Consider the following 19246-nt stretch of genomic DNA (forward strand, 5'->3'; position numbering starts at 1 on the left):
GGGATGGTCATATGTGATGTACTTCTGCAGAAGCGGAGAAGAATGGTATAACCGCTGCAGTGGAAGCAAGTTTGATGGAGAACTAGCTCTAGAGATGAACCTGCTGCGGCATTGGATCAAACTTGCTTTGGCTTGCTTTTCAGCTATCTGATGGCAAAAGATGGATAGAGTACTTGTGGGAACTGAAGAGTAAACACTGCTGCAGGGAACGGAGCTCCTGCGGGAGTGGAGGAGATTTTCAAAACTTGCTTTTCAATTTGCTTTTAAATATCCGAAACAATTTTAGACATAGAACTGAGCTTCTGCGGGAGCGGAATAGATGACACTGCTGCGGCAGTGGAGCAAGTTTGGACGGAGTAATGGAGCTCCTGCGGGAGCAAAGTAGATGACACTGCTGCGGCAGTGGAGCAAGTTTAGATGGAGTAATGGAGCTCCTGCGGGAGCGGAGTAAATGACACTGCTGCGGCAGTGGACCAAACTTGCTTTCAACTTGCTTTTAAATATCCAGAACAATTTTGGACCTAGAACTGAGCTTCTGCGGGAGCGGAGTAGATGACACTGCTGCGGCAGTGGAGCAAGTTTGGACGGAGTAATGGAGCTCCTGCGGGAGCAAAGTAGATGACACTGCTGCGGCAGTGGAGCAAGTTTAGATGGAGTAATGGAGCTCCTGCGGGAGCGGAGTAGATGACACTGCTGCGGCAGTGGAGCAAGTTTGGACGGAGTAACGGAGCTCCTGTGGGAGCGGAGTAGATGACACTGCTGCGGCAGCGGACAAGTTTGGACGGAGTAACGGAGCTCCTGTGGGAGCGGAGTAGATGACACTGCTGCGGCAGTGGACCAAAACTTGCTTTTTAACTTGCTTTTAAATATCCAAAACAATTTTGGACATAGAACTGAGCTCCTGCAGGAGCGGAGTAGATGACACTGCTGCGGCAGTGGAGCAAGTTTGGACGGAGTAACAGAGCTCCTGCAGGAGCGGAGTAAATGATACTGCTGTGGAAGTGGAACAAGTTTAGATGGAGTGACGGAACTTCTGCGGTAGTGGAGTAGATTAGCTGTAGTAGAAGAACTTGGTTGACTTGATTTTAACTGACTGGAGAGCCATTTGGGTCAAGAAAGGGCTCCTGTTAGAGGAAGAGGTGGTGCTGCTGTGGTGTTGGAAATAACTTGCTTTCAAACTGTGATCTGAGAGGTGAGTGGGACGGAGATCTGAGCTCCGGCTGTAACGGAAATAGCATTGCTGTGGCAGAAAAGCGAGGTAGGGTGGGGAACGTGGCTCCTGCAGGAGTGGTGGTCTGTAGGGTGTAATAAGAGTTGGCAGAATAATTAGCTGATGATCGTGCTCCTCCCGAACTTTGTTTATAAAACATCATTTAACGTTACTAACCCGCTGACTCCGACCTCGTCTACTCCGTGCGTTTCTCAACATCGGTCCCGAGCGCCGAGGTCGCGATCAGCCATGGTCTCGTTGACTCCGGCTCCAACACGCCACCACGAAGCCTGGGTGGTTCCGCAGTCAGTCTAAACCAAGACTCTCTCCGACCCTCCCGGTTTTCGAGTTATCCACACAAAACCGCTTCTCCCCTCTTCGCGAAACAAAACGCGATGCTGTGATCATCAGTGATTCCATCGTTCGGCACGTACGCGCTACGTTAGGTAAAAGTAAGGTGCACAGTCACTGCTTTCCTGGTGCTCGTGTTTCTGAAATCGCTACTCACGTTCCCGAGATTCTGAACGGTGACGAGCGCGTCGGAACTGTGGTCCTGCACGCGGGAGTGAACGACATCAGGCTGCGCCAGACGGAGATTCTGAAGAAAGACTTCAGGAATCTGATCGATACGGTACGCAGAAACAACGATCATAGTGTCAGGACCGCTTCCCACGTACCGACTAGAGCATGAAAAGTTTAGCAGATTATTCGCGCTAAATGAATGGTTAATGTCATGGTGCAATGAGCAGAAACTGCTCTTTGTAAATAATTCGGCGGTGTTGCAACAATCTATAGAGATATTCTCAATGTTACTCAGAAAACGGGTTATAAGTTTATTTCGTTTGAAGTACTTGTTGAAGTAAATGTTACGCTCTCAGATGTTAGAAAAACATCCCTATTATCTCTAGCCTTGGCTACCGTATATAGACCGCCTGGGCCTTACGCTGATTTCAACAGATAAACTAACTACCCAAACAAACAGATGAACTAGAAGAACTAACTAGCACTATGAGCACCATTCTCTCTGGAACATTGGATGTTGTTGCACCTATTAAATTAAAAAAGGTCAGAGAGAAAAGTAAAGCACCATGGTACAACAATACTACGCATGTTCTAAAGAGAGAAACCCGTATTTTAGAGCGTAAATGGAAACAAACTAATTTAGAGGTCTTTAGAATCGCGTGGAAAGACAGTATGTCACGTTATAAAAAGGCCCTAAAAGCAGCCAGGGCTGAGCACCTCTGCAAACTAATAAGAAATAACCAAAATAATCCAAGGTTTTTATTTAACACCGTGGCTAGACTAACAAATAAACAGACGTCACCCGAACAAAATATCCCGTTACAGTTCAGTAGTAATGATTTTATGAAGTTCTTCACTGAGAAAATAGAAAGCATCAGAACCACAATTGTAAACGTTCAATCTTCAATTGCGCCTTATAATTCAGCCTCAATTATCACCCCGCAAGAACAATTACAGTGCTTTACAACTATAGAACAAAAAGAGTTAAATAAACTTATCACTTCATCTAAAACAACAACATGTTTATTAGATCCTATACCAACTAAGCTACTGAAAGAAGTGTTACCTGTAGTGGAAGAGCCTCTTCTCAATATTATTAACTCGTCTTTATCTTTAGGTCATGTTCCAAGAGCATTTAAACTGGCAGTTATAAAACCTCTCATTAAGAAACCACAATTAGATCATAATAATCTAGCAAATTATAGACCCATTTCAAATCTTCCATTTATGTCTAAAATATTAGAAAAAGTGGTGTCCGCTCAATTGTGTTCTTTCTTGCAAGAAAATGATATCTATGAAAAGTTTCAGTGTGGTTTCAGGCCGCACCATAGCACTGAAACTGCGCTCGTTAAAATCACAAATGATTTACTTTTAGCTTCTGACCAAGGCTGTATCTCAATACTAGTTTTACTTGATCTTAGTGCTGCGTTCGATACTATAGATCACACAATACTCTTAGATCGACTACAAAATTATACTGGTGTTCAAGGACAAGCATTAAGCTGGATCAGATCATACCTATCTGACCGCTACCATTTTGTCTATTTAAATGGAGAAAAATCGATCATAACTCCAGTAAACTATGGAGTGCCGCAGGTATCTGTGTTAGGCCCTCTGTTATTCTCAGTATATATGATGCCACTTGGAAATATTATAAGGAAACATGGAATTAGTTTCCATTGTTATGCTGATGACACTCAAATATATATTTCATCACGGTCAGATGAAAACGCTAAATTATCCAAATTGACAGAGTGTGTTAAAGATATAAAAGATTGGATGACGCGTAATTTTCTTTTATTAAATCCAGACAAAACAGAGGTACTAATCATCGGTTCAAAAAACCGCCCACAAAACCTCTCACAATACAACTTTAACATCATAGGATGTCCTGTTACTTTATCCTCTACAGTAAAAGACCTGGGTGTTATACTCGACTGCAACCTGTCTTTCGAAAATCATATTTCATGTTACAAAAACTGCCTTTTTCCACCTTAGAAACATTGCTAAGCTACGTAATATGCTATCAGTTTCTGATGCAGAAAAGTTAGTTCATGCATTCATGACCTCGAGACTAGATTACTGTAATGCTTTATTAGCCGGTTGTCCTGCATCCTCAATAAACAAGCTACAGTTAGTCCAAAATGCCGCCGCTAGAGTTCTTACTAGATCAAGAAAATATGATCATATAACACCGATTTTATCATCACTGCATTGGTTACCTATAAAGTTCCGTATTAATTACAAGGTATTGCTACTGACTTATAAAGCCCTAAACAGCTTAGCTCCAGTCTATTTAACGGATCTTCTATCGCCCTATAATCCATCGCGCTCTTTAAGATCACTAAATTCAAGGCTTTTGGTCATACCTAGGATATCCAGATCCACCAAAGGAGGGAGAGCATTTTCACATTTAGCTCCACAACTCTGGAATAGCCTTCCTGATAGTGTTCATTGCTCAGACTCGCTCTCCCAGTTTAAAACTAGATTAAAGTCGCATCTCTTCAGCCAGGCATTCATATAATATTTTTAATCTTACAGTTCAAATAACAATCCGGCCTCTAGTTAATAAACACCAGAGGAGAACTGGCCCCCGACTGAGCCTGGGTTCTCCCAAGGTTTTTTTTTCTCCATTGGGTCACCTGATGGAGTTTTAGGACACCATTAGGTCACTTGATGGAGTTTTTCGGTTCCTTGCCACTGTTGCCTTTGGCTTGCTCAGTTGGGGATATTCTGGGGATATTTAATTTGATTTTATCAATCAATAAATTCCACTAGAAACAAACCTTGTTGTATTATTTTAATTTAATACTGTGAAGCTGCTTTGATACAATCTGTATTGTGAAAAGCGCTATACAAATATACAAAAAAATAAATATATATATATATATATATATATATACGTATAGGTCAATCTGTTCAATAAACTTTGAATTTCCTAGCCACTTTGGATGTAATCTCCAGTTTGGTGGATCACTTCTTAAATTGGCATCCATGTATATCAGAGATATGGAAGCATGATCTGATAGTACCATACTATCATACCAACAGTCCTGAATTTTTGACAGGAGAGGTGCTGATAGTCACAAATAGTCAATTCTTGAGTGAGTCTTGTGCGTACTTGAGTAACATGAGAATTGAATATTTGTGGGCTTTTGGTTTCTCCATATATCAATTAAATTGAAGTCATTTATAAAAGATTTGAGTATTTTTCTTGTTTGATTGTGTGACCGATCAACTCCAGAAGATCGATCTTTACCCGGATCTAGGGTGCAATTAAGGTCACCTCCCATTATATAGTGACCCTGAAGTGAGGAAATAGTTAAGAATAGGTTGGTAAAGAATGCAGCATTATCTGTATTGGGACCGTATACGTTAATTAAGTTCAGTGTTTCTGACAAAAGATTTCATTCCCTTTATAATGACATACCTCCCCATAGTATCGTATTTTACCTCAGACATCTGAAATGGTATAGATTTATGAATCAAGATAATTGACCCTCGTGCTTGGCCACTATAAGATGCAGAAAAAACTTGTCCAGGCCATCTCCTTCTAACCCTTATTATACCTTCAGATCTTAGATGTGTTTCTTGAAGGAACACAATCTTGCACTGCAATTGTTTGAGTCGGAGCATGACCTGCTTGAGTTTTGTAATACTGTTAAGTCCCCTACAGTTCCAGGATGTAATTTTAAGCTTTACTTCTCTAGACATTGTTATTATGCAATGCACCCTTTTTCTCTATTCAACACTTGAATGTCTCCAAATACACCACAATAAACATTTTCGTGAAACTATAGACCAAAAATAAAAAGCAGCCCCTAGTTGAACAATTAGACATAAAAAAAAAAATACAAATTAAACTAAAACAAATTTCCCAGGTCTTTTCGTCCACCCTTATTCCCTGAATTTAACTTCACTAGAAACATCACGGGTCCACCGACTCTCTCTCCCTGAGGAACCGTTCTCCTTATGTCAACTCGCGCCATCACTTCAGTACTTAAGCTCTTAGTATGTAGCAAACTATTTACACTGATAGGTTATGCGAAAAAAATATCAGTAAAAAATATATAAATTTCCCCACACATGTGAACATTGTCCAACTGATTATAGTCCTACGTTTGCACTCTTTCAGACGCAGCCCCATGCAAAAATTAAATAAATAAATGAATAATAATAATAAAAATGATCAAAACAAGTGTATAAAGTGGGACTCTGGCATTATATTTTGAATCCAGTTCATTACATCAGTGACTCACCCTATTTCTACTGGATTCTACTCTGCTGGATTGTCCAAAAAGGTTTCAACTTCTCCAGGGTTCTCAAAAGTATATAATGTTCCATTGAAAGACCCCTGTAGCCGTGAGGGGAAGAAGAATCTGTAATCCAAACCTTTTGCTCTAAGCTTTTTCTTGACCTCGTTGTAGAGCTGGCGTTTCTTGCTGACCTCGGCTGAAAAATCAGGAAAGAGCATCACTCGCTTGCCTTTGTACAGAACCTCTTTTTTTTCTCTGGCCGCCTTCAATACCCGGACTTTGTCTTTGTAATTGAGGAACTTCATTATTAATGCCCTCGGCGGTGCTTTGTCATCTGATCTGACACTTGCGATTCTGTGAGCTCGTTCAATGATCGGCGGAAAGCGAAGAGTTTCCATCTCCAGTGCGTCAGGAAGCCAATTTTCCAGAAAACCACACGCGTCTCTGCCTTCAGCTTTCTCCGGCAGCCCCACCAGCCGTACGCTGGACCGCCGACTGCGATTTTCCAGATCTTCTGTTTTAGCAGACAGCGACTTTATTTTGTCTTCCAACATTTTAGCTGTAGATTGCAGTTTGTTAACGGTGTCCTCGGGCTGAGATACTCTCTCCTCTGCTTCTGTCAGTCCAGAGGCGGATCTACGGGGTGGCAAAGGGTGGCAGCTACCACCCCTGGGATACAGTCTTGCCACCCCTGGGATACAGTCTTGCCACCCCTGGGATACAGTCTTGCCACCCCTGTTGCCACCCCATTTATAAATCAGATAATATTTTTTAAGTATATTTTATGTTCATAGCCTATAGAGACGAGGCGTGCTTATTTTTCCAGGCGCGCATATGTTCATGGTTGCATAGCAACGACAGACGTCACGGGAGAGCAAGCGCTTGTGGAAAGGAGAAAGCGGTGCGAACTGCATGATGACGAGGAAGTATCAGCAAAGAATTAATTGATTTCTAGCCCTTGCATTAGCTTTACTACTAGATATATTTATGGAGATGAGAAATAAAAAGCCGTCATTAATATCAGTCCGTCAGAAAAGCAGTTCTAGGCTTATTCTTGGCTGGATAACTTAGTAGGTTTAAAAAGCCCTTTTAAAATTAAATATGAATGCAGTTTTGTATTAAATAAAAGTACAGTCAAGTCAAATAAAACATGTTTTATCTCCTGTATAGTTTGGTAGCACTACATTCATTAACATTACTTAATGTGTTATCTAACATCAACACATGAGTGAACAACATTTTTGCAACATTAATTCATGTTTGTGAATGTTATTTAATACAAACACTTGATTGGTCATGTTTGTTCACTTCAATCATTGTGCATTAAATAATGTTAACAGAAATAATGTTAACTTTTGATTTAAAAAATTTATTTTTAAATTAACCCCAAGAAGAATAATTGCAACAGTATTTTAACAGTACTTAAAAGTCTTTGATAAAAAACCAATGTCCTTCCATATTTGTAATATTTTACAAAAACATAATCTATTAAGTCTAGAGAATTTTAAACATTTTAAATATGCCTGTTTTGTTTACAAAGTGTTAAATGGATTAGCCCCACCTCCCATGTCGGACTTCTTTAAATCAAAGAGTCACAGTGGTGCCAGGACACGGGCTTCCACTAGAGGTGACTGTGAGGTGCCTTTCAGAAGAACAGCCTTTGGACAAAATGCTCTGTCTGTGAAGGCCTGTAAGTTATGGAACAGTATCCCCATCACTGTCAGGGAATGTTCCACATTTCCTATATTTAAAACCAAACTCAAAGTGTGGCTTAAAGCAAACCAGTCTTGTGACCATTAAGTGACTTTTCTTTTACTTTGCTTGTATGTATTCATTTTTGTCATTTTGTATGTTATAAATTCTGTATTTCTGTAATTTGTCTAGGGACTACGGATGTAAATTAGCCCTGTGGCTATAATCTGGCATGTTTACGTCTGTTTTTGTTGTTTCAATGCAGATGTTCATTAATGTGCATTGTCCCTATCAAATAAATAAATAAATAAATAAAAAAGTATATAACTATTGATTATTGTTAGGTCATTTTATCTAATGTTATCTAACAAATGGAATCTTATTGTAAAGTGTTTTTAATACTACAGTTTCCATCTTTGTAACCATGATATACACTTTAATATATGTAAATTTAATCTAAATTAAGCTTTGGTAGCGAAACTGGTACCGAGAACCGAGGATTTTCACTGGTATTGGTACCGAATACTGAAATTTTTGTACTGTGACAACACTAAAATTCAGTATGTATACGTCTGCCATATGTTGCCACCCCTCAAAAATTCCTGCCCCCCTCTCGCCACCCCATACATATTTTTCTAGATCCGCCCCTGAGCGGAGCAGTCAACTATTTGATTCTTAACGTCCGTCAAAATGGTTAACACCGATTCAAATTTAGCAGAAAACTCGGACTTTAATGAGATGATTGCTTGCTTATCCAAGTTTGCGGGATTACTTTCCTTCGATGTCTCTGCTTCTGAAGACTCGGCCTCCGAATTTTGTGTAACACCCACGAAAAATAAGCGTGTGAGAGCGTGTGATAGGCTATATGTCATGTTATAGCCAGATATGACGACGCTACTGCAACACGCATCACCGCAGACGAGCAGCTGAGCATCTGTTCATCAAGACAACGTTCAAACTATCGCAAATCACAGTGAAAGTAAGTCGCAGATGCTTAACACACAATCATCATCATTAAAAGTAAAGAAATGAAATGATCTTCCAGGGCTGTTGCTGCTCTCTCTTATTGCGGTCTTTGATTTAGAAATTTTAGCTGATGATCAATAAAATGCAGCTCATATCTGTTGCTTTCGGTGACGTGCCCTCCATTAAATCTGCATATAGCGCGGGAATTGAAGATCGGATTTAAATCCGTTTTGCAAAAAAACATTTATGTGACCAGGTGTAGATGGAGTCGTTTTGATAAATAGAGCAAACACTTTACAAATATGAATTCTCTTACATCATATGAACAGACGTAAAAATAATTTGATGAATTTGATTATGTTGTTTTAATAGCTTTGCTTGTAATTAATGAAATAGTAGTTATTTCCCTGCATTTTATTCCATTTTGATTATACTTTATGAATTCACAGTAGCCGCGTTTCCATTACCCTTCAAATTGTGCAAATTGAAATTGCGAATTGAAAATACGCCAATGGAAACACGTCAATTTCGCAAAAACTCCCATTTATGGAAAAAAAGTTTCTACGCTCACATGAGGAGGTTTATCAGGCAATTCAAAAAAGAAATATTTCGCAAAACTGCAATAGAAACAGTGTTTGCGCATTTACAGTCACCTGACGTAGACGACGCAGTGTGTTTGGACAGAAGACAAGACAGAGTTCTTTATTAAATTCATATAAGGCAAAAGAATTACAGGAATAATGGATTCTAAACCTCAAATAAATGCCACAATCAAGACCTTGAAGCAGAACTGAGGGAGAAACACCCAGAAACTCCTCATATGTGCCGCTCACAAGTATAATAAGGGTCGTTCCTCACCATTAATGCTTGGAAACACACACACATCTCCTTCCATTAATAATAATGGCCAGTGCAGTGGCTGGGATATACATAATCCTACCAACGTCCGTTAACATGATTTTTGGAATAATTTTACTGATCGCGAGAGGAAACAATGAAGTTTTAGTCGCATAACATCAGTTAATGGAAACACCGTCATTTCACAACAGCTTTTTGTCGACATTTAGAAAAGAAAAAAAGTTTTGCACAAATCTGTAATGGAAACGCCCCTAGTGACAGTTTCATGTGAGAGTAACCTATGATCTTACCACAGTTTCTCCAGTTTACAGCGAGGATTCGCCAGTACAGCAGAAATCAGCTTCACTCCTGAGTCTCCTAGATTATTCACAGACAGATTCAGATCTCTCAGGTGTGAGAGGTTTGATCTCAGAGCTGAAGCCAGAGCAGCACAACCTTCATCTGTCACACCACACCTCCACAACCTGTAGAGAACAATGACACACTCTTCACTCTCTCAGATCAAAACAGAAATCTTTGCTTTTCTTGATTGTTTATAATTTGTGCAATATCTCTTTTTTTAAACAATGAATTCAATATATCAGTAAATGTAACTGTTATTGTAAGAGATTATGTCTCTATGTGAGGGAGAAAGATTATATGAAACTGATCAAATGGAATACATTGAATACATTACATACATTAAATATAAATGTTTATATGCAAACATTACAAATGCATATGTTTGAATATAAATTTCTCACACATATATCATAAAAAATGGTTAAGTAGATCACAAATCAGGTCAGATAGGTAAGAGCTGAAGTGTGACTCATATTTTTTGTTAAACCATTAATTTCTAATGTTTAAGTAAGAACTGTTATAATGTTTTAACAGTGATGCTTGTTCTCAGTGTTACTTACCAAGCGGATCTAGTTGCTGTAACCACAGGCATCAGCTTCTGGAGAACTTCATCTGCAGTGTTCTGTGTGGCACTAATTGAAAATAATTTTTTTTTTAAACTTAATTAAAGTTAAAGTTAATTATTAACGCTAATAATAATAATAATAATAATTCATATCATAAGTAAATAATATTATACCCTCCTAAATACCCTCAAATAATTGTTTTAATGAAACACTGCTTTATAAAGGACATGTGAAAAAGTGGTTTTATATCTATAACTGTAGAAGCCTCGTATTCAGCCGTCACTGATTAGTTTCTTCTTCTTCTCGTTAGTGTTGCTTTGGCAGGGCTATTAGTCTGCATTTACACTACAACACTATTATGACACATCAGGTTTGTTTGTCCTGTCGGTTGCTATGGTTATCACCATGGAGACATTTAACTCCCGAGTCGGGCGGGGGGGCAAGAAAAAAGTCTTTTTGTACCTGTATCAGCAAATTATTCATAGAAATTAAGCACACGAGTTTGTTTGATTGTTACTTGTTTATTTACATACTTGTTCATTTAATAATTTGCTTAGTTTTATTGTCACAGGAAATGATGCGCACAAAATGTGAATCATTGTTCTTCATTTTGCCAGCAACTGGTGATAAAGAAAAATGATGATGAGACATTAATCTAATTTATTTTCTAAATACTTCTCTTGTATAATAATAATATTAAAACTACATTTAGGAAATTTATATTTTTTTTATATTAACTGGCTTTTTAATGAATGCAATACAGTGACTGACAGCCGTCTGTGTCTCCCAGTGTCTTACATTATTGTCAGTTTTGTGTTCAGTGATTCATTTACACAGAAACAAAAGATAACACGAATGCCTTCATCTCCGAATACATTATCTGTGTCTTACATTTCATAATGAACTCAGATAAACTCAGTGCCGACTCGTTTTCCATCAGTTCTTTTACATTAATTAGAATGTGTGCAAAGGATTGTGGGAGATTGAAGAACACGAAGGATATACTTGATGCCTCCTTCAAAATGAGCTGAATTAAAGACACAAAATGAAGTCTGTCTTCAAAACATCCCTCAAACTGAGACGGCCTTCAGAGGCGCTTGATGACGTGGCAGTCGAGATGAGCAGTCTTACTAGGACACAGCCACGGTTTGAGGAACACACGCAAATTATCTACAATATCCCAGAAATCAGTCTGTGCCCCGTGATTTAAACACCTCTGATCTCTGAGTTTCTGTTTGTTCATAATTTTTTAGACTGTAATGATTGCACTCAGTGTTACTTACCGATCAGTACTGTATCCAATTAAATCGTTCAGGTTAAACCTCTGCAGTGTCTCCTCTGAGGACAACATCACAAACACTAAAGCTGACCACTGAGACGAGGAGAGTTTCACAGCACGTAATCCTCCAGAGCTCGTATGAGGTTTAGCTTCGTTCACTAGAGAAAGATCACCCAGTTCATTCAGACAGTGAAACAGATTGATGTATTTATCTGGAGAGGGATTCTCACTGATCTTTTCTTTAATATAGTCCACTGTTCTCTTATTGTTGTGAGAGCTGTTTGCTGTCTGTGTCTTCAGCTCTTGTAAGAGACTCTGGTTAGACTCCACTGACAGACCCAGAAGGAAACGAAGGAAAAGGTCCAGATGCCCATTTTTACTGTGTAAAGCCTCATCCACAGCTCTCTGATGGAGATCCGATAGGGAAACTCTGCCTCCATTAGTTGGTTTGGTAATCTGGTCAAACACATTGATGTTATTGTTGATAAAGGAGAGATGCACATATAGAGCTGCTAGATGTTCCTGAATGCTCAGATGAACAAAGCTGAAGACTTTCCCCTGACACAAGCCCAACTCCTCTCTGAAGATCTGAGTGCACAATCCTGAGTAAACTGATGCTTCTGCCTCATCAATGCCACACTCGCTCAGGTCTTCCTCATAGAAGATCAGGTTGCCTTTCACAAGCTGCAGATAAGCCAGTTTCCCCAGTTTGACAATCATGTCTTCATCTTTCACTTTCGTCTCATAGTCCTTCTCATGTCTGATGTTGGTCTGAATGAGCAGGAAGTGTGTGTACATCTGAGTGAGAGTCTTGGGAATCTCTCCTCTCTGTGATTTCCTCAACATCTCCTCTAGAACAGTGACTGAGATCCAGCAGAACACTGGGATGTGGCACATAATAAAGAGGCTCCTCGAGGACTCCAGGTGTGAGATGATCCTGTGGGCCAGACTCTCATCACTGATTCTCTTCCTGAAGTATTCCTCCTTCTGTGTGTCACTGAAGCCTCGTACCTCTGTCACTCGATGGACACACTCAGAGGGGACGAGATCCGCTGCTGCTGGTCTGGAGGTGATCCAGATGAGAGACGAGGGAAGCAGATTCCCCACAATGAGGTTCATCAGCAGCTCGTCCACTGAGGCTGATTCAGATATATCACACAACCTCACATCGCTCTTAAAGTTCAGAGACAGACGACACTCATCCAGACCATCAAAGATGAACAACACTTTATATTTATCACTGGATATTTCCATTTCTTTAGTTTCGGGGAAAAAGAGATGAAGAAGATCTGAAAGACTGAGTGTTTTGTCCTTCATCAAGTTGAGCTCTCTGAAAGGGAGTGGAAATATGAGCTGGACGTCCTGATTCTCTTTCCCTTCAGCCCAGTCCAGGATGAGCTTCTGCACAGAGACTGTTTTCCCAATGCCAGCGACTCCCTTTGTCAGCACAGTTCTGATGGGTTTGTCTTGTCCAGGTAAAGGTCTAAAGATGTCACTGCATTTGATCGGTGTGTCCTCTGTTTCTGCTCTCCTGGACTGTGTCTCGATCTGTCTCACCTCATGCTCATTATTGATCTCTCCACTTCCACTCTCTGTGATGTAGAGCTCTGTGTAGATCTCATTCAGGAGTGTTGGGTTTCCCTGCTTTGATATTCCCTCATACAAACACTCAAACTTCTGTCTCAGATTTGATCTCAATGTGTTGAGGACTTCAGCAGGATTAGAGTCATGGCTGTAAGATTAAAATACCACATTATTACACAAGTCAGAGAAGTAAATAGCCATAAATTACAACACTATTTATGGGACACAGAACATCATTAGGTTTCTGAAATGTGTAAATCATTAATCATGTGTGTGAGTGATGTGTGATGTGAATTGCAGCACCTAAAATTAAACAACAACAACAACAAAGTCCTGAATTTTACCTGAAACCAGGAAACATGCTTTCATTAAAGTCTTGTGGTTGAATCACAGGCTTGTACACAGTTTTGTTTTTAACTGGTCTGGATGGAAGAGTTGACCTGAAATCAGAATGAAGAGGGTAAAGAATCAGACACACTGATATTGATGTAATTGTGTCATTAACTGAGTAACAGACCAACAGCTTTTACAGTGTGTGAATGTATTAACAATACAACACATAGAGCTTTACACAAGAGCACAATGATGATCATTAATAGACCGAAACCAGCAAGATTGTAACTCATTAAACTGCTGCATATTAATAATTTCATACAAATAAAATACAATAAGCACATCTTTTATAGAAATGATATACCTGAGATCAGGCCGTTTGTCTCCACTCTTAAAGTCTAGTGGCGGATTCATAGAGCGGTTACTCTTCATAGACACACAGCTGGACTCTGGGTTTGAGCTCTTCTGCTGGACTGAACTGGGTTTAAAACTAAGTAAAATATAAAGAATACAGACTTATAAAAGACCACATAAATGTTGTGACTTAAGAGTAAAACAACTCTTGGCTCAAAGCTGCGCTTAGAAGTTAGTTATCAAGCATCTCAGTCGTAATTTAAGTGAAGTGTAGGACTAAATCTTAAGTGTCAGTCTTAGAGATGATTCACAACACTTTGCTGTGCCACAAACGGGATTTTGGATGATGACATAGGCATGGACCAATCACTGAATAGATTTCCTTATTTAAGAATATGCTCAGATAAATTCCCATTGAATGGTGAAATTCCTAAGAGGAGTTTACATTCAACACTAATAATCATTCAATACATAATTTTCAAAAGAATACATTGTGATACTCATTGCAGGGCTGTACAGTTACGGAAAGATTGGTCTGTGCGATGAATAAATGCGTGCGATACAGTTTTGTAAACTCCGTTACTTGTGTTTGTTTTCAGACATGATAACAGTCGTTTTATACTTGAGCTTATGCGATATCACGATTTTTGATCATGGATGATTTAATGTCTCCACGATCTGCTTTTGAAGAAATATGGCAGTATCACATTCTATCAGCTGCAGTTCTGGCGCTCAGTCCCAAAACTGTAAAACTCACATCACATGTTAACGCAGCGCTAGAGTTACACTCACAGGACTCTGCACTAGAGATGGCTCGATCCCACAATTTGGGTTTCGGTACGATACCAGAACCTAATACCTCGGTATCGATACTAAATCAATACCACAGCTGACAAATAACTAACCTCAAAATTGAAGTGAGTTGAAACAATTTTATTAAAAAATACTTCTTGAAACTCTGCTGTATCGAATGTGCAAACAAAAAGTATCAAAATGTTAAGAAAAAATAAATAAAAGACAGTCAGGGAACATACAGTAGGTTAAATTTAGATTTTGGGGAAAAAAAAACTGAAATGATACAATTAAAATAGGTTAATATCTATAATAATTGATTAATATAGAATGATAATAGAATATTGAAATTACATGTAAACCATTAGCTGTCATGCATCAACAGAGAATTATCAACATTAATAGCATTTATTCATGTTGGTTTGATTACTGTTTGGTTTGTGTTTGGGTTCATATTAGTTTAATGCATTGCATAATGTTAACATGCTAAACATGTATTAGTATATTTAAATAATAATTACTGATTGACCTAGATTAATAAATGCTAAAATACTGTTAGGTCAGGTTACCTAATGAATGTTGACAAATGTATCTGAAATGTAAAGTGTTATTCTAACATTCATATTAGTAATATCCATATATTACTATTACTCTTTCTCTCTCTCGGCTGATTCCTCTAGGGGTCTCCACAGCAGCAGTGATGCCATTCATTTTACTATCACTAATACTAAAATTAATATCACTAATCTCTTTATTCGTTCAAAGTGCAAAAATTATGAGACCTAAACTTCATTGGTTCTAGCGTGTCATGCAAGCACATTTGAGCTTTCGTGTTTACCGTGTCATATTTAATTGATAAGCTCTGATGTAACTTATGTGCGCTGATCAGTGTTGTGAATAAAAGTCTAAATGAAATCAGTTGAATGACGGACTCACCTGTCGATCTCTGAACTCTTTGAACAAGTCAGGATGAGCAAGTGACAGTGCTTAGCCAGATTTGATGTGTTGCCTCCCGTGGCTAATGTAAAGCAGCGTTTGTGGAGTGGTGCATTGAGGTCTGTTGCTTCACCTTTCTCATTACTTTTGTAGGCAAAGTAATGCCATATTTCACTCCTACTGCTCTCTTTATTTATTCATTTCGGGCGTGTAGAATGAGCTTCATCTGTTTGATCCATCGTGTTCCTCTGTTGTCACCGTTTGCCGGTTTTGCGTGACCCGCGTCAGTTTGGATAGCGCACTGCCGCCTAGCGCATAGTTCGAATTACAAAAGGGACAGAAAAATATCATCCCCCAAAGGGACAGAAATATCAGTTTTGGGGGGTCAGATAATTTTTCTGATATTGTGAAAAAATATAATTACAGTTACAATACAAGTCAACTCCTATTTTCACTGTAGGAACATTTTAATGTAAAGCGATTTCAGACACCCCTATTGTGGACCGTACCATTTTTAACCACCGTGGCTAGAAGCAACGGAGATAGAGCACGACTTCAACTTCTCAAGCAAGTGTCAACGTTTAATGACAAAACGCTAGTTTCATAAAGTATCATTCTTTTCAAAATTCCTTATTTGTATATTCAAAATTTTTAAAAATAATCTAATTTAATACAGTTATAATTTTTCAATGTAAATTATTTAATTTTATTGGTAACAGCCTAGTGTCTAATTATTTTAATTGAATATATTTATGCCCCCGGACCCCCCTAGAGATACCAAGCTCCACCAACAAAATAATGTGGGAAACACATTAGGCTATTCACCTTATTTTTAACGGAAATACGGACGCAGCCAGTTGACGGTATTTTGTGCGAGACTTCCGGTCAGGCACTTCCGGTCACTGGTGAGCTAACTCACTTTAGTGTTTTAATCATCGAAATCATTGACATTTTAATCATTAGGCGCCCTACGACTGGCGACACACTGGCTGTGTGGCGTGAGCGTGGCGTTTTCTATGTCTTTGCACACCAGAAGCGTGTCTGACGCCGCGATGCTGCTGCTAACTGACATATGATAAGCCTCATTGGTGATATATTCGACATATGGGGAGAGAGTTGTGGAAGGTCTATATGTTAAACATAAAAATATAGCAGCAAAGACAACGTCGGCAGTATTGACGGCAAATTAGGTTACAGAATATTTCGTTCTGTATTGACAGGTGCAGTATTAGAAAATCAAAATAATATTTTTTAATTGCATTTGTCAAAACCTAAACTTTCAAACATCAAAATGTCATTTATTAATATGTATTCATCTCAAAATGACATACAAATAATTGTTCCTATTCTATTTTGCCTGGAAACGCTTCCAAAACGCTTGCATGTCGCGTGAAAAATAGGCGTTGATTCTATTTCTAGCATGCACGCGTTTTCCCGCGGCACGAGCCGCGCCTGAGACGCGTGTCACGCAGGCAGTGTGCTAGCTCTAACCTGTTAACATGATGGGAGCCGAAATAAAAACGGACACGCATGCAGCCAGTGTGTCGCCGGCCTGATCCCTTCACCTGTGGTTAAAAGCTTTACATTTGAAGAAACCACCAAAACGACCATATGTTTGTTCTTTTCATTTCGTGCACACAAGACCTACAGAAGACCACCCTATAACAAGTCAAGTCAAGTCAAGTCAAGTATATTTGTATAGCGCTTTTCACAATACAGATTGTATCAAAGCAGCTTCACAGTATTAAATTAAAATAATACAACAAGGTTTGTTTCTAGTGGAATTTATTGATAAAATCAAATTAGATATCCCCAGAATATCCCCAACTGAGCAAGCCAAAGGCAACAGTGGCAAGGAACCGAAAAACTCTATCAAGTGACCTAATGGTGTCCTAAAACTCCATCAGGTGACCCAATGGAGAGGCCAGTTCTCCTCTGGCGTTTATTAACTAGAGGCCGGATTGTAATTTGAACTGAAAGATTAAAAATATTATATGAATGCCTGGCTGAAGAGATGCGACTTTAATCTAGTTTTAAACTGGGAGAGCGAGTCTGAGCAACGAACACTTTTAGGAAGGCTATTCCAGAGTTTTGGAGCTAAATGTGAAAATGCTCTCCCTCCTTTGGTGGTTCTGGATATCCTAGGTATGACCAAAAGCCTTAAATTAAGTGATCTTAAAGAGCGCGATGGATTATAGGGCGATAGAAGATCCGTTAAATAGACTGGAGCTAAGCTGTTTAGGGCTTTATAAGTAAGTAGCAATACCTTGTAATTAATACGGAACTTTATAGGTAACCAATGCAGTGATGATAAAATCGGTGTTATATGATCATATTTTCTTGATCTAGTAAGAACTCTAGCTGCGGCATTCTGGACTAACTGTAGCTTGTTAATTGAGGATGCAGGACAACCGGCTAATAAAGCATTACAGTAATCTAGTCTCGAGGTCATGAATGCATGAACTAACTTACGACGGAAAATACGACGCATACTTCTATCCTAAACGCAACGTGATTCACGAGCGCGCCTGTTTTCACCAGAGATCGCAGCGGCCCGGTGAGAAAGCTGAAATGTTTATTAGAGCCCTTTATGAGCTATCAGAACACTGCGACTTTGGTGTAAATAGAGACGAACACATCCGCGACCGCATTGTTGTGGGCATTTTGGACAAGGATTTGTCACGTAAATTGCAGCTAATGGCTGATCTTACACTTGCCCAAACGATTACAACTGTTCGCCAGTCTGAGGAGGTTGCACTCCAAGTTCACCTGCAGGGGGAGTCACATGCAGCAGTACAGGAAATCCGCGGCAGAGGAAAGCCCAAGTGGAAACCTAAAAAGAGAGAAAATGATCAAGGAGACTCAAACTGTGGAAAATGTGGAAAATTGAAACACAGAGATCCGGAAAGGTGCCCAGCCAAGAACTCCACATGCAACAAGTGTAAGAAGGTGGGTCACTGGGAAAAGAAATGTTATAGTAAATCAGTCAGAGAAGTGACAGAGACTGTTTCACAGACACCATACTTCCTGGGTGCAGTCACAAATGAAAACAGAAGTGATGAACGATGGACAATACAGTTTACAATTGGAACAACTCCGGTCAAATTCAAAATTGACACGGGTGCAGATGTAAACATTATGGGAGCAGAGGCGTTCAACAAACTAGTTCCCGACAAGAAATTGGAGTCATCTAATATCACACTGTGCAGTCCAGGTGGTCAGTTGAACTGTTTAGGAAAGTTCCAAGCCAGCACAGAATATAAAGGAAAGCCATACTGTTTTCCAGTATACGTCATCGGTGGCCGCAACGCGAACAATCTGCTAGGCAGAGCCACTGCAATGACCAAGGGGCTTGTGAAACATGTCGAGGAAGTCCACACAGCATTCGGTGAGCACGGAACACTCAAAACCGAACCTGTTAAAATCCTGTTAAGAGATAATGCTGAGCCATACACAGTGCACACTGCTCGTCGTGTCCCGTTGCCTCTACTGCAAAAAGTAAAAGAGGAATTAAAACGCATGGAGGAAAATGAGGTGATTGAGCCCGTGACTGAGC

General features: G+C 39.4%; 1 protein-coding gene across 1 annotated transcript in view; it reads right to left on the bottom strand.

The window, feature by feature from the left end:
- The window catches only part of LOC311302532 (NLR family CARD domain-containing protein 3-like), an 82645-nt gene that overhangs the window by 52692 nt on the left and 10707 nt on the right, over positions 1-19246 (bottom strand). Inside the window, exons 4-8 of the mRNA XM_084428494.1 lie at positions 13973-14098; positions 13620-13715; positions 11696-13423; positions 10407-10478; positions 9795-9968 (exon numbers count right to left, since the gene is read on the bottom strand). Of these exons, the coding sequence (XP_084284620.1) occupies positions 9795-9968; positions 10407-10478; positions 11696-13423; positions 13620-13715; positions 13973-14098 (2196 nt within the window). The remainder of the gene's footprint in view (positions 1-9794; positions 9969-10406; positions 10479-11695; positions 13424-13619; positions 13716-13972; positions 14099-19246) is intronic.

The sequence above is a fragment of the Rutilus rutilus genome, assembly GCF_951802725.1.
Source record: "Rutilus rutilus genome assembly, chromosome: 13".
Lineage (NCBI taxonomy): Eukaryota > Metazoa > Chordata > Actinopteri > Cypriniformes > Leuciscidae > Rutilus > Rutilus rutilus.